General features: G+C 51.5%; 1 protein-coding gene across 1 annotated transcript in view; it reads left to right on the forward strand.

Annotated features, from left to right (window-relative positions):
* Positions 1–16,638, forward strand: part of ADAMTS2 (ADAM metallopeptidase with thrombospondin type 1 motif 2) — a 204,940-nt gene that overhangs the window by 65,508 nt on the left and 122,794 nt on the right. Inside the window, 1 exon segment of the mRNA XM_039880269.1 lies at positions 4,959–5,118. Coding sequence (XP_039736203.1) covers positions 4,959–5,118 — 160 coding nt within the window.

Raw genomic sequence — 16,638 nt, forward strand, 5'->3', positions numbered from 1 at the left:
AGCCTTTGGAACACACCTCAAAAGACCTACTTTGGTTTCCCTCCACCCAGAGATAGGTAAAGCTGATACGGCTGGAAACAAGAAACAAGTGCGGGGGCCACTAGTATCAGAACACAGAGGGTGTAACCATGATTTCCCACAGTCTGCTCTTTAAGGACCTCAGCAGCTTCTACCACTGAAGAAACTAGCATACACCACAGCTGCTGCAAACCCCCTGCTGATTTCATTGCTGAGGTTTTCATGTTCACAGATACCAGATGCCTGAATCTCTCCCAATCCATCCCCCTATTCCTAGCCTCTGTGGCTGCCTGAGTGCAAAATGCCAGCTTAGACTCCTGGGGCTGACCCTCACCACCGTGCATGTGCTCAGGTCTAGCCTTTCTAGCTGTGCACGTGTGCCACCCATCTAATTCCTGTCACCAGCCTCCACTGTTATGTGCATGCCTGTGGTGAGTCCCTGCAGCCATGAGAGTGCAGGCTGACAGCCAAGGCCCTGTGACTCTTAATGTGCCCATAGTTGGTCCCAGTACTTACTGCCAACCCTGTCCATCATCACTACAGGTGTATCTGTATTTGGCTCCTGCCACTACACAGGCACTTGCATCTGGCCCCCGCGGCTGAGTGTGTGCACACTACCAGGTCTGGCCGTCACTACTGTTTGCTCTGGTCCTCAGCTGCTGGACCTGGAGGCACCACTAAGGATGCCAACAGCCTTTGCGGCCACCGTGGACCCTCTGCAGCACTCTCCAAGGACCACGCAGTTGTTAATGTCATGGACCCTAACAACCTAAGCCAACAAGCCATCATGCTTTCCCTCAACCCAGACCCAGAGCTGCCACATATGTGCCCTGTACCCTAGATCCAGAGTCATAGCATGCTCCAGTGTACCTCCACCTGCAAGCGAAGTCCTTCCTCACTGAGGTCAGTCCATGAAGTTTGGAAATGTGCAGACACCTATGTGAGGCTACAGGGATCACAAAGAATCAGGGAAACATGACACCACCAAACTTCCAATAACAACTCTAAAGAAATGGAAGTACATGAGTTGCCTGACAAAAAAATTCTAAATAATTGTTCCAAAGATGCTCAGAAAGCTACAAGAGAATGTAGATAAGCAAGTTAACAAAATCAGGAAAACAATACAATAACAAAATGAGAAGTTCAATAGAGATAGAAAACAAAAAAAGAACCAAACAAAATTTGTAGTGAAGAATACAATGACTGAACTGAAGAATTCAACAGAGATCTTCGGCCTCAAACTGGACCAAGCAGAGGAAAGAGTCAATGAACTCAAAGACAGATTATTTGCAATTATACAGTTAGAGGAAAAGAAAAGATTCAAAAGGAGTGAAGAAAGCCCATGGGACTTATGGGACATCATTGCATTATTGGCATCTCAGAAGGAGAAGAGAGGGAGGAACAGAGAGCACATTTAAAGAGATAATATTTGAGAATTTCCCAAACTGGGGGAAGCTAATAGGTCACTCCAAAAACTTAATCCAAAAAGATCTTTTCCAAGACACATTATAATAAAATTGCCAAAAATAAAAAACAAAGATAATTTTAAAAGTAGCAAGAGGAAAAATTTCTTTTATACCAGGAGCCTCCCATAAGAATATCTATGTTTTTCTCAGCAGAAACCTTTTAGGCCAGGTGAGAGTGGAATGGCATATTTAAAGTGCTGAAAGAGAAAACTGCCAACCAAGAATACTTTATCGGGCACAGCGGTCCTTCAGAAATGAGAGCGAAATAAAGACCTTCTCAAACAAACGAAAGCTGAGAGCTCATCATTTTTAGACCTTCCTTATAAGAAATGATGAAATTAGTTCTTCAAGTTGAAACTAAAAGATGCTAATTAGTAACATGAAAACATGAAATATATAAAACATTGGTAAAGATAAGTATATAGTCAAATTCAGAATATTCTAATATTGTAATATGGTGGTGTATTAAACCAGTTAACTCTAATATAAAGATTAAAGACAAAAGTATTACAAATAGCTAAAGCTATAGTTACAATATGTAAACAGATATATAATATTAAAAAGATAAGTGTGCCCACTTTTACTGTTCCTATTCAACAAAGCACTGGAAGTCCTAGCCAGAGAAATCAGGTAAGAAAAAGAAATAGAAGGCATCAGGATTAGAAAGGAAGAAATAAAATTGTCCGATACCTGATGATGACATGATCTTGTATATAAAAAGTCCAAAAGAGTCCGCCAAAAATAAATCTCGAAACTAAATAACAAATTTAGTAAGATTCAGGATACACAATCGATGTACAAAAATCCATTGTGTTTCTATCCACTAACAATGAACTATCTGAAAAAGAAATAAAGAAAACAATCTCATTATAATAACCTCTAAAATACTAAAATACTTAGGAATAAATTTATCCAAGCACCTGAAAGATCTATACACCCAAAACTACAAGATATTGATGAAAGAAGTTGAAGAAGACCCAAATAAATGGAAAGATATACTGTATTAATGGAATAGAAGAGTTAATATTGTTCAAATGTTCAGATTATCCAAAACCATCTATAGATTCAATGCAAGTACTACTAAAATTCCAAATTACAATAGAAAAAAACAATCCTAAAATTCTTATGTGACCAGAGAAGACCCCTAAATAGCCTAAGCAATACTGAGAAAAGAACAAAGCTGGAGGTACCAGACTTCCCAATTTCAAACTATATTGTAAGCTACAGTCCTCAAAACAGTATGGTACTGAAATAAAAACACACATCCAATGAAACAGAATTGAGAGCCCAGAAATAACCCCATGCATATATATGGTCAACGTATATTTGCCAAGGGAACCAAGAATACTCAATGGAGAAAGGATAATTTCTTCAATAATTGATGTTGAGGAAACTAGATATTTACATGTAAAAGAATAAAATAGGAGCCCTATTCTGCACTACTCATAAAAGTTAACTTGAAATGGATTAAGGACTTAAGTATAAGACCTGAAACCATAAAACTCTTAGAAGAAAAAAGTCTTTGACATTGGTCTTGCTGATAATTTTTTGGTTATGACACCAATAACTCAGGCAACAAAAGCAAAAATCAACAAGTGGGACTATATTAAATTAAAAAGTTTCTGCACAGCAAAAAAAAAAAAAATCAGCAAAATGAAAAGGCAACCTATAGAATGGAAGAAAATGTTTCAAGACATATATTAGATATGGAGTTAATATTCAAAACATATAAGGAACTTCAACTCAATAGCAAAAAACCCAAATAATCTGATTAAAAAATGGGCAAGGCACCTAAATAGTCATTTTTTCCCTCAAAGAAGACATACAAACGGCCAAGTACCTGAAAGGGTGCTCAATTTCACTGAACACCAGGGAAATGCAAATCAAAACCACAATGAGATATTACCTCACATCTGTTAAAATGGCTGTTGTCAAAAACAAACAAACAAACAAACAAAAAAACCAAGAGATAACAAGTGTTGGTGAGGATGTGGAGAAAAGGGAACCCTTATGTACTGATGTACTTATGTTGATGAAAAAGTAAATTGGTTAAGTCATTATGGAAAACAGTATGGAGATGCCTCAAAAAATTAATAGAACTACCATATAATCCAGCAGTCCCACTCTGGGTATATATCCAAAGAAAATGAAATCCATATACCCAAGAGATGCTTGCCCCTCTTTGTTCACTGCAGCATTTTTCACAATGGCCATGGAAGCAACCTAAATGTCATCTATAGACAACATACTGATAAAAAAAAATGGAGCATGTATGTACAATGGAATATTATCCAGATTTTATAAAGAAGGAAATTCTACATTTGTGACAATGTGGATGAAACTGGAGGATACTACGCTAAGTGAAATAAACTAGAGACAGAACGACAAGTGCTGATTGACTTCACATAGATAGAATCGAAAATAGTCAAACTCGTAGAAGCAGAGAGCAGAATGGTGATTGCCAGGAGCTGGTCAAAGTGTATAAAATTTCAATTATGCAAGATAAAAATAAACTCGAGATTTACTGCTCAGCACAGTGCCTATAGCTAACAATACTCTATTGTATACTTAAAATTTGCTAAGAGGGTCGATTTTATGTTAAGTGTTCTTACCACAAAGAGTGATAATAATAAAGGGGGTGGGAGGAAGCTTTGAGCGGTGATGGATATCTTAATGGCCTTAATAGTGGTGATGGTTTCACAGATGTACACTTATTCCCAAACTCACTGAGTTGTATACATTAAATATGTACAGTTTTTAACATGTCAGTAATACCTCAATAAAATGGTTTTTAAAAAACAAAACACACCCCTGAGTGGGTCATAAGTGTGTGATCTAAAGGAAATACATCTGCAGGTTAATACAGTGGGGGGACCCCATGCGAGACCCCTGGTTTATAGATAATGGACCAAAAAATCCAAAGTGTAGGAGCTGGACTGGGCAGTGACCACGGATGGCCAAAGGGAGGGGTGGGCCATGTGAGGGTGGTGGTTGTGGGGTCTGGGCCGGGCAGGAGGAGTCAGAGTTTACCAGAAGTCCAAAGTGGGAGGCAGGAGAAGGGCCACCCACGCTGAGGGCCGAGTCAGGTCAAGGGCAGGAAGGTGCGTGCCATGTAGGAAGGACAGGGCTGTCCCAGTGACTGGTGTAGGTGTGCGAGCTGTGGACAGGGAGGGCACTGGCAGTCTGAGGGCCTTGGATGCCAGTGCACAGAGATGGGGTCTCCAGTGACGGCTTCACTGTGGAGTGGGGGCGGCCACGGTGGGAGGCAGCAGTTCCGTTGCTGTAGGGTCTGGGCTGGTGACTGATGTGGACAAAGAGGTGCACAGTGGGGGCAGTAGGGGCTCTGGGTAATGGGGTCCAAGGCTGGCCGGTAGCTCTGCCAGGTGGGATCCTCTGCCCTTGGGCCCTCCTTGCGGCCTCCCGCCCGGGTCTGTTGTGCTCTGGGCCTCTGAACCATCTCCTCCTTGCCCGCAGGCCGGCCTGATCCGAATGCAGGATGAGGAGTTCTTCATCGAACCTCTGGAAAGGGGGCTGGCAGCGAGGGAGGCTGAGCAGGGCCGTGTGCACGTGGTATATCGCCGGCCACCCACACCCAAGCTCCCTCCTCTGGGGGCGCCGCAGCCTCTGGACACAGGTAAGGCTCTGTAGCTGGGCGGGCTGTGTGGTAAGCCCGGATGCCTTCCCTGGGGGACCCAGGCACCCCTTCTGCAGGCCTGGTCCCCGGCTGAGGCTGAGTCCCCCCTTGTTGGCCACATAGCACAGTAAGTGTGCTGGGGTGGGAACCTCTGCTCTGAGTGCATGTGGGTCACAAGTGTGCAGATCTGGGGCCTCCAGGGCAGACAGTGAAAGCTGCCTGAGAGTCCACCTTCTACCCAAGGGCCAGCAAGTGTCAGGGAGCAAGGGGGGCCCAGGCCAGGCTTATACTCCCAGCCCAAGTCCTGCACCCATGTCTGTGAGCCTGTGCCTCTGAAGAAGCTGTTCCTCGCCTACCTGCTGCTGACTTTCCCTGAAATGATGACCAAGTTCCCGAGGGTTCCTTCAGCAGTAAGGGAAGGGAAGTGTACCACAAAGACCGGGGGTTTTCCTGGCAGCCTTTGCCTCCTGCGGACAGACTAGGGTGGTTTTGTTGTTTTCAACTCAGAACCAAAGTGCACTCTGGGCCCAAGAGTGTGGAAGGAGCTGCTGGCAGACATGAGGACAGCCCTGACTAGAGCCTCTCAGAGCCCTCCAGGAGGCTAGGCTCACTGCCAGCCCAATCCTTTCCAGCATTCTTGGGATCTTGGGTCAGGGGTTATACTGAGGCCAGGTTAGGGTCTGACTGTAGTTCCTAGCAGGTATCACAGGCCTCAGGGTCCAGATGAGGCCACCTTGCCTGGACCTGGCTTTTGTGAGGCAGGCCAGCCCTCAGGTTCTGGTCCTGGACCCCCGGCTAGTGGCAGGTGCAGTGGGCACGAAGGCCTGGGTCCTGGGTCAGGCTCATCTGCATGTTTACAGTGGACCCCGGATGCCCTGCCTGTATCTGCAGTGACTCTCCCGTCATCCAAGCAGCCCTGGATCATTTATCTTAGGTCTCTGACTTCCGGGCTTGACAGATAAATTGGGAGCAGCCTTTCAGGGCACTATTCTAATTTCAAGGAGCCGTGTCAGATATCTTTGCAAAGGAATCGTTCCATCAGGGGGCCCAGCGCTCTGTGGAGCTGATCGATACTTCTGGCAGCCCCTCGTCCCAGGTGATGCATTGCTGTCCGCCAGGGCTGCAGCAGCGACTGGGGCTGCCCAGCTTTCTCTGGCCTCCACTCCTCCTGCCTCTCTCCTTCCCTTGGGCTTCTCTGCAGAGGGGAGGAATGGAGAGTAAGACTGTAGGGTGTGGCTGGAAGTGAAAATGGGGCAGGGCAAGAGCCCAGACCAGGGACCAAAACCCTGTCCTTTCTCCTCAATGACCAGCTGCCCTTGGCCAAGTTTGAGCCTCTGGCCTCTGCCTTCTCATCTGTCCAGTGGGGTTAGAAAAGCCTGTGTTCCAGATTGCCGAGGGCCCGCCACTTTGTGCTTGGCCTGGTGCTTCTGGCCTGGCCTCTACAGGAAGGTTCAAGGTGGTCCCGGGAATCTGGCTCACCCTGAGTGAGGGGCTGCCAGGTGTCCAGGGCGAGTTCTGACCCCAAATTCCATGTGGCACTTGCCTTCCTGAACATGACAATCCTCCCCCATGGCTTGGCCACCTTGCCTAATTGCTGGATTTCTGTTTGTCGTTTGGCCTCTTCTGTTAAATCCTCCCCTCCCTCTGCCATTTTTCCACCTACTTGGTTGACAACTTGAAACTCAGAACTTAAGAAAAGAATTTCAAACTCAGAATAAACCCAGAAACCTTTGGCTTAGAAAGCCGATTGTACCATTTGGGGGCTGAGGCTGCACTGGAAGGGGGCAGGGGAAGCTCTGGGCCTCTGCCCTGGGCTGTGGGTGTTTAGGCCCTAGGCCATAGGCTCAGGGTCTGGGGCCAAGTCCCTCTCCCTTGATGTCCCTGCCCAGTGTCAGCATGACCCTGTGTGGGTGACTTGGTTCACGGAAAGCACATTTCTCCCTGGACGTGCCTGGTTGCTCCCATGTGGCCCAGGGCTGAGGCCCACTCCCCAGCTGGAGGGGTTCCAGATGCATGTTATGCTGGGGCCATGCCAAGGGCCTGAGGTGACCTCAGATGGTCCGGCCCTCCTTCAGCCTGGGCCCAGTTAGGGCCCACAGAGTTGCTGGGAGACATGGAAGATGTGTCCTTGGCTGGGCATGTTTGCTCCTTGTACTATCCTGCAGGAGGACACAGAGCCCAGGACCTGGGCATGTGTGCACACAGTAAGGGATCCTTTCTCTTGGGGAGTTCTGATGGGGACCATGACATATCACTGTAGCTGTGGCTGAGGTGGGCAGGAGACTTCCCACCTTCTTGCCCCCAGCAACTTCTGGAAGCGAGTCTGAACCCATTCCCCCAGCTATATATTGATGGGCAGTGGGTGTGACAGGTCCCCTAGAGAAGGGAGAGCATCTGTCCTGGACCTCTTGGTCTGGCTGGGAGTTAGGGGTCCCACATGGCCCCTCTGTGGTGCCTACACACATTGTCCTGTTTCCCCTGAGCAGCCAGCAGGCTTTCTGGAGTGTCTCACCAAGCCTCAGACGTCATCACTAACAGTCTCCGTTATCTGAGGCCAGTTGCAGGATTTTAGCTTGAAAATCAGAAACAGATGGAAAATGAAGGTTTTAACATGTCTTCATGGACTCAGGCGAGTGCTGGTTGTGCATGCTCAGCAGCTTAGTGTTGTCAGTGTCACCCTTGGGGCCCGGAGGGGGTGTCAGAGTGGGCGAGGGGCTGAGAGAGAGGGGAAGGGCTTTTCTCTCTTCACTGGCTTTCCAGGCAAACTCAGAGGCCTGCAGGGCACCTGGCAGCCCCTTACCCAGGTCGAGCCAGGCCCCCAGGACCACCTTAAATCTCCTAGGGATGCTTAGCTCTGCTGGACCTAGGAGCCTGGTGAGGCCAAGAGGGCAGAGCTTGGGAGCTGGGGAGGTGGAGTGGCCTTTTAGGGAGAGGCAGCTGAGGCATCTCCAGGCTTCTGGGCCCGACCTCTCTCAGGCACCTTGAGTCTTGTTCTTTTTCTCTCTCTAGCCAACCCTGTGCCCTGGGGCCATATGTTGGGGGTAAGGGTGCTGTATGATATCAGCATCTCTGGGATGTGCATGTGTGTGTATGTGTGTATGTGCGCATGTGTGCATGTGCCCGTGTTCGCATGTGTGTGTGCATGTTTGCACCTGTGTATGTATGCATTTGTGCGTGCGTGTGTTTGTACTTACACACACACACAGGGCGCCACTCCGAGTCCTGGGCTGTCAGCCATGTTGCTGGGGCTTGTTGAGGGGAAGCCAGGACTGGTGGGTGCAGGAAGAGCAGCCCCAGCCTGGCAATCCTGGCCTGTCACTCCCCTTCTAATCTCAGGCTACTGCGACATATTACCACCAACTGGGTGGCTTAAAACAACAGCAGTCTATTCTCTCCTGGTTTTGGAGGGCAGAGGTCCAAAATGAATATTGTGGGCCAAAATCAAGGTGTCGGCAGGGCCACACTCCTTCCAGAGGTCCCGGGGGAACCCCATTCCACACCACTCCCTGCTGCTAGTGGCTGCTGACGTCCCTTGGCTTGTGGCCACATCACTCTGATCTTTGCTTTTGCAGTCATGTGGCCTCCTCTGTGTGTGTGTGACTAGGCTGAGCTGTGACTGGACTGTGCTGTGATTGAGCGGGCCCCAAGACTGTGTGCACAGAGGTCAGCCTTGCTGTTGGTGCCAAGGGCCTGACAGGTCTGAACTTGGGATTCTAGGAAGGTCCCCATAGTGTAGGAAAGATCCCTGGGTCATGCACTGGACATGTGGTCTCTCTGTCAGGCACACGGTGCCTTTTGAGGAAAGTCCTGCTGTTCCGAGGCAAGGGCTGCAAACTCTCAGGCTTCAGGGCCCAGTAGGTAATGCCAGGGATGACAGCAGCAGGGGTAAGAAAAAGAATTCCATCCACTCTTGGCCGGGCTTTCATTTCTCTGTGTTTGATATACAGATGTGCACACAGAGAATATGATGCTGCTCAAGGAAAACAGCAGTGTGAATGCAGCAGCACCCGGCATCTGTCCTGGCCTCACCGTGGGCGCAGAGCAGAGCGCAGACCCCTCCTCGGCTTCCTGACTGTGACATGGCGGGGGGCAAGGCGGGCCCGGGGCAGCCATCCTCTTATTGTCAAGAGACTCCAGACATCAGAGTTTTATATGAACTCTCGTGATTTTAAAATGTTGCTTCAAATTTCTGAAAAGCACCATATGGGCCAAATTAAACACGGCCCCCATTGGCCACCTGTGCTTATGAGAGGTGAAGTGTCCCCTACATCCTCAGCAGCTGCTCTCCAGGGCCTTGGGGAAGAGGAGGGGCTGTGAGCTCCTGCTAGGCGGAGGTTCCCATCCCATGGAACGGCCACTGGGCCACCGAGCCCTCCCTGCCCTGCCTTGGCTGAAGGAAGAGCAGTCAGACAGCTTGGTACCCATGACCTTGGCTGCCTCCTCCTAAGAAACAGCCAGTGCCAAGCCTCTGCCCACTGCTGTCAAGCATCCTTCTCAGCGGGCATAGGCAGCACACTGCCTTGGGGAGTGCTCTGCTCAGCCCCCGGCCAAGGGAAGCCTGCCGGGGTGGAAAGGACGCAGGAGCTACAGTCTCCATTCAGTGGCCCACAGCACTTTCTCCTCCTGCTGAGCTGCTTCAGGAGTGAAGCTGGCGGTAGGTGAGCAGAGCCAGGAGCGCTGGCCTGGAGTTGACACTGGGTGCTCTCGGGGTCTGTGGCCTCGAATGTTCCAGAGCCGGATGGCGCCCTGAAGGCAGCAGGCAGCCCTGGGAGGAAGGGGGCCTGGCAGCTAGTTCTGCATTTAGCCAGTCGCTGTGGTCCAGGCTGGAGGCGGGGAGGCTAGAGCAATGGGGTGAGGAGAGTGGCGCCAGCTGAGAACAGGCTGCAGACGGGAAGAGGGCAAGGCTGCAGTTAGGGGCAGACAGGTCTCCAGGCCTTGGTGATACAGTGCTGTGAGGTATAAGGGACAGGGTCCAGCCGAGGGTGAGGGATCAGTCATGGATGGGGGATGGGGAGCTGGCACTAACTAACTGGAAGCGGTTGGTGTCAGTCTGTTTCCTATGGCTCCTGTAACAAGTAGCCACAAACTTAGTGGCTTAAAACAACTCAGGCTCATTCTTTTATACTCCTAGAGGTCAGAAATTCAAAATGAGCATAACTTAAGTTGTCAGTAGTGCTGGTTCTCTCCAGGGGCTTAAGCAGAGAGTCCCTTCCTCACCTCTCAGCTTCTGGTGGCTGCCAGTGTCCCTTGGCTCGTGACCATGTTGCTCTAATATCTGCTCCATGATCACAGTGGCCAGGCCAGGCCCATTCAGGTGGTGACTGGGGGCTCTCCCACCAGACTTGTCCGCGTGCTGGCTCACCGAGTTGCAGCGGAAAGCCTGGAAGCCTCAGCTCGATTCCCTGGTCTCAGCTTTTCCTCCTCATTCCACCCAGGCTGTGTCTGTGCTTTGAAGACCAGAGAAATCCCACAGAGAGCCACCGGTTGTGACACAGAGGTGGCTGGCCGCCTCTGGGAGGGAGGAGGTTCTCAGAGCTGTGCATGCTCTTTGGCAGAGGCCTTGGTGCTTCCCGCTCTGTGGCCAGCCCCCTAGACAGTAGTTGGAGCCAGTGTGGTGATGTGAGCTCATGCCAGGAGGGGCCCCTGCATGTTCTCTGAGGCCTGGAGTTGTCTGGGGCCAGATTTGGGAGGGTGCTCCCGAGCTGCTGGCTGAGGTGGGGGCTTTCTGCCACGTGTCCTGGGGGCCTGGAGTGGTAGGCTGTGAAGTAGAAGTCATGCCACAGACATGCCCCTCTTTCTGCCTGCCACGTGTCTGGGGCCTGGAGTGGTAGGCTGTGAAGTAGAAGTCATGCCACAGACATGCCCGCTTGATGTACATAGATTGAGACTGGGACTCCACCTGGCGGGCTGATAGCCTATGTGCTCAGCTCCCTCAGACATAAACTGAGCTGTCCCTGTGTCTCAGGCCTGCCCTCCCCCACTTCCTTTCCTTTCCCGTGTTTGTGTGGGATCTGGTTCAGGTGTGGAGCAGGCCAGGTGAACATAGCCTAGGAAAGACCCAGATCTTTGCTGGAGCCCTGCGAACAGACGACAGTTGTGACCTTTGGGTGTGTGCGTGTGGGGGGAGGGGGCGATTTGGCCCTGACTGTGGTCCTAACTGTTCTCAGGACTGGACCAGTGGTTCTCAGAGGAGCTACGTCAGCTGTCAGCAGCCTGTCCCAGCATGGGGTGGGGCGTAGTTTGATGTGGGGTCTAGTGTGCCTGCCTGGTAGCTTACCCAGATCTGTGGTGTCCCACTTTCCTGGAAAGTATGTGCCATGTCACGAGCTGTGAGAATTAAGACAAGCTAATCCTCCTCCTGTCCTGGGCACAGTGCTGGCTCCATGTCTGTTGTCACATCATTGAGATCAGGGTCCTGAGGTCCTCTTTGCCCTAACCGCTCTCTCTCCGCAGCTCTCTCTTCCAGAGACACAATTAATTGATGCTTTTTCTTTTCTTCTCTTGGATTTGGGTCATGAGTGTCCCCCAAAGAGCGTTCTGTTGACACGCGATACCCATGCCTGGCTTCTGGTAACACGTGGCTGGGAATCAGAGCCTCACTGAGCTCCGGTATGTCGGGGTTTAATTAGCAAGAGCAGTAGGCCCAGTTGTCATGTCTGCCATGGGTGCCGAATGCCTGCTCTTTAGGGGTCCCCAGCAAACAGGGATGTTTCTAGGAGGGATGTGCTATCTCCAGAGGCAACTTAACACAGCCGTAGCGTTTGTGCTTCAGATGTGCAGCTGGCCTGCCAAGGACGGGAGCAGCTGGGTTTGAATATCCCTGGAGATCCCATGAGTCCCCTCCACACTCCAGGTGCCCCCTGGGGACAATTGTGAAAGAGCTGTGGGCTTCCTGCATGCTGTGTCTACATGATGTGTCAGAGAGACAGGCGTCCCACAGCCAGTCCCTGCAGAGTGTCCCAATGGCAGATGAGAGGTGTTGGGTCCCAGCCTCGGTGATGGGGCTGCAGAGGCTAGTCGAAGGATGTCTGAAAGGAACGAAACGCTCTTCTTTAGAAGCAGAAACTGGGTTTGGGCCCGAGGTTCAAACTCTGCTAATTTGTACCAGGCAGGGACCTGAGACTACAGGCCCTGTTTTCTCTCAGAATTTTCTGCAGGCTGGCAAATACCTCAGCCAGCTCCAGTTTCCAATTTTTCTTGACTCATTTTTCTTTGAAATTAATACCAAGCAATGCTGGACATTTGGCCTAAAGGAACTCGAGGCTGGAAAAGGTCACACAGCTAGGTGGAAACGATGTCTGCTCGCTCCCCCTCTCACTCTCAGGCTTTATTTTGCTCTCCCTTGGTTTCACCCTCTCATTCACACTCATGCATGCATGCATGCACATGTTTGGAACTTGGGCTGGATTCCTGAGTTGGGGTGTCTCTCTTAGAGCTCTCAACGTGGCAGGATGGGCTGAGACTTAGTCCTGAGCTGTGCCTAAAGTTGATGGGAGAGCCAGGCAGCAGAGTCCAGCTGGAGTGCCTCCCAGGGGATGTCCGGGGTGATGGCATGCTTGGGACTAGGTCAGGGCTCAGGGAAGAGCTTGTGGAATGGCATGGAATCCAAGGAGCCTGGGCCCGGGATCTGGCCAGGGAGGTGCCCTAGGAGCTGGACCTGGGCTGGAAGGGGAATTGCGCTGATCTGGGCTGGAAGGGACCAAGTACCTGGTGATGCTCCCCAATCATGGGGCAATAATAAGAACAACTATGCTGCTGAGGGGGACACACACTCAGAGCAGGCAGCTTTCTTCTGTCATTCACTTGTTCATTCATTCATTCATTCATTCATTCACCACATTCTTATTGCGTGTCCATCCACGTCTGGGGCTAGGTCACATTGGGGACACAGTGGGAAATGAGCCAGATGGAGGCTCTGTCGTCTGGAGTTTACTGGCCACTGGGGATGACACATAAGCAGAGGCTGCAGAGAGGGGCAAATCCATGAGCAAAGAGTAGCCTGAGGAAAAGGTGGAGAGAGAAAGTGGGTAAGGGAAGGAGCTGCTCCAGGTCAGATGCGACATGAGTCCAGCCCTGAGAAATCAGCTTTGGACAGAGAGGTGGAGATGGTCTAGTTCATATGAGATCATGGTGCAAGGCCAGTCTCATTCCCTAAGCAGTGGGAAGCCTCATGAGGCTCCCAGTGGATGGAGTGGGAGCATGGAACCCGGGAAGGGCCCTGGCTGGTTCTGGTGGGTGATGACAGATGGCAGGTGGATGGGTTCGGGATGTTTGGAAGCAGAGCTCATAGGACATGGGTGTGAGGGAAGAAATCAAGGAGGGCTCTTGGCTTTTAAAAGACCTGAGCATCTGGGGAGATGGTGGGAGCTGTGATGAAGACTGAGGTGGTGGGGATGCTGATGGAGGCCAGGTAGCTGGCCAAGTGCAGAAGCTATAACTGGTGCCTTTCTTTTGGCTTCAGAGCTGTGCCCTTTCCCCTGCTCCCAGCTGCCCTGGCTCAGATGATGGGGTTTCCCAAGAGAGATGATGCTGGCCACAGCCAAGCCTTTTTGGCTTCCAAACTTTTGGGGTGGGGGACAGTGACCCCACACATGGCTCCACAGGTGGGCAGGCTCTGAGGTGTGCTAGGAGCTCCTCTCTCCCCAGGAGACAGAGGCCCTGCTCTATGGGACGAGGTTGCAGCAGATAGCGTGAGGTCCAGGGTTCCTGTAGGCATGCATGCGTCCTCGCCTCTCTGGCAGGCCAGGGAGGGCCTCCTTCCCCAGTCTGCACTTTGGGGAGGGGCCTGGACCTGCTGGAATGGATGGAAGCTTGTGAGAGCATGCAGGGCGTGGGCTATCCACCCAACTGCTGCTTGAGATGGTGGTAATGACCCTGTCCCTAGTGCAAACTCTCTCCTGGCAGAGAGTTTGGGGATCTTCTGGCAGGAGGCCTTGGATTCTTCTGGTGCTGACCCTGTAGGCTGTGACCTGAGCCGGCTGGACTCCTGGGCCCTGAGTGGCTGTCAGGGAGCACTTGCCTAGAGACTGGAAGAATTGCGGCATTGCAGCAGAGGACAGATTCAACTCTGGGGCAGAGCCAGGCTGGCTCCCCACCACGGCTCCTGGAGTCTGCAAATCCTCACCAACAAGGGGCTCCGTGGGCTGGTACTTGGCTGATCAGCACTGAAGCAGTGCAGCTTTTTGCTTTAATTCGTGCTTCTTGGATTGCTGGCGAGAATGAATGATCTGCCCGCGTGTGAATATTTTGTGTGTCTCCGCCCCCCATTTAAGTCCTTGCCCGTTCATCTCCTCAGGTCTCTTATATCAGGATAAGCCCTTTATCTGCATTAGATATTGACTTTCTGTCACGTTTGATACCAGCTTTTCCCCAGGCTGTCGTTCTCCTTTCCTTTTTCAGTTTTGTTCATTTTTGTTACAAAAAAGCCAGTCATTCTGTAGCCCGGTCTGCGAGTGATTCTGCTCCTGCCCCTGGAGCTGTGTTGGTGGGCTGGGGACAGTGCATTTTTGGAGGGCCTGTGCGAGGACAGTGCTCTGCCCCTACGTGTCCTTTATCCTCCCGCAGCAGAGAACCCCGTCCCAGGAGCACTGCTGCCCACGCAGCAATGAGTCCAGAAATGCAGAGTCCCATGGGCTTGGTTGGTGCTGTCATTGTGCTCCTTTACAGATGGGGAAACTGAGGGGCCCACGAGTGCCTAGGTAGTTAGTTACAGAGCCACGATAGAAGCTGTCGACCCCTGTGTGGGTGGGGAGGAACAAGCACCTGCTGTCCACCCTTGGAGCCTGGCTGATGAGGCTGGCCAGCTCAGACGCCACCAGAAGGCTGTTGGTCCTTGGCACACATGGGGCCTTCTGAGCACCAAGGTTCCGCTTACTAGAGGCAGAAACTGTGGCTCGGTGAGGCTGTGAGAAAGTGTCTCAGGTTGCTCAGCACATTAGCAGCAGGGAAAATATTTTGCTGTGGAATTTCCAGCATCAGGTAGGGTACCTGGCCACAGTTGGCGCCTAAATATCCATGACAAGAAAGAATGAGTGCCGCTTAACTGGGGAGCTTGGCCACGTGCATCTCCTTCCTGGAGAAGCAGTTGTCCCTGGTTGGCATTGGGGGGCTTGCCCCTGAATCCCGCTTTTACTGTTGCAACAGCTCCTACACCGCTGGCTGCATTTCTTGGGTTTGTGCAGGTGGGACGGTGCTAGGGCCATGGGCCCCCCGAGGCCTTTTCTGCTGAACTGGGGAGACAGATTGGGGGCAGTGGCTGCCAGGGCCCGGAGAAGCTCAGCTGGCTGCTCCCAGCTTGCTCTGGCTGCTGCTCACTGAGCGTTGTCTTTGAATATAAAGTGCCCATGGAAACCGTACCCTTTGTTCACTTACTCACTTGTTCAATTCACCCACCATGGTCACTGATTGCCCACACAGGGCGCAGCATGGAACCAGGCTCTGGGACCCTGGGAACCAGACAGACACAGCCCTCAACCTCATATAGCTCATGGTGACTGGTTGGCCCACAAATGTCTGCACAGTTAGAAACAGCAGAAAATGCCACCAAGTAACCACAGTAATTGGAGGTTGGAGTTGAGATCTGCAGTGTGGATCACAGTTCATTAGAAGGGAAGAAGAGGTGGAGGCAGCAGGGAGGAAGGTGCTGAGGGGAGTGGATTTGACCTGTTTGGGGGTCTGACAGGAGGAGCCCAAGGGGCAGATCGCAGTGGGTGTTGTGGTAGACTCAGTCTTAGAGCAGGGTCAGAGCCTTGCTATAAGTGGACAAGCAGCATGCCCTGGTGTCCATGGAGGAGGCTGAGAGGGTCAGAGGTAGGGATCTGAGAGGAGGCCGCTACTGTGGCCGGAGCCAGGTGGCCATGGCAATGGAGGTGGCCCAGTTAGCAACATGGACCAATAGAGCAGCAAGGATGTTGGGGGTCCAGCGAGGTAATTTCCACTATTAGAGAAGATGCTGCCTAGCGGGCAGAACCACATCCCCATCTAGGCTCTCCCCAAGGTCGTTGAGCAGCCAGAACCACAGCTCCCAGCCAAGCCCTGATACCCCTGCCCCTGTTCCACCCTGGCCCCGCAGGCCCAGCGAGGCGCTGTTCACCAGCGTCATCTCCTTCGCTGGGGTCTCAGCCTGGGAAGGTCTCTCTGTGCGTTTAGGTTTTTTTAAAGACTTGTATCCAGATCTCTCTGGACTCGTGTTTGGGACGGGTAAAACTGCCATCTGCAGATTCTTAGCTGGGAGAAATGCTGCCCAGGGTTGGAGCTTTTCTTTGGCCTCTGGGGTGTGTTGCAGGGGTCACTGTCACCCTCTTTATCCTCAATGCTTTGACAGTTCATGGGCCAGAGCTGGGCCGGCCAGGCTTGGCGGGGATAAGTGGGCTTAACAGGTGATGGAGTCACCTTAGCATAATGAAGAATTTGGGCACCAGGCCAGGTGATGACCAATAAGGTAAAGGATCAAGGGCTGTCGAGATCCCTAGATCACAGGCTTGAGCCTCCAGTGGGCTGGGGGGAACGGGAATCAGGGGG

This window comes from Pteropus medius, unplaced genomic scaffold (genome assembly GCF_902729225.1).
Source record: "Pteropus medius unplaced genomic scaffold, Ma_sr-lr_union100, whole genome shotgun sequence".
NCBI lineage: Eukaryota > Metazoa > Chordata > Mammalia > Chiroptera > Pteropodidae > Pteropus > Pteropus medius.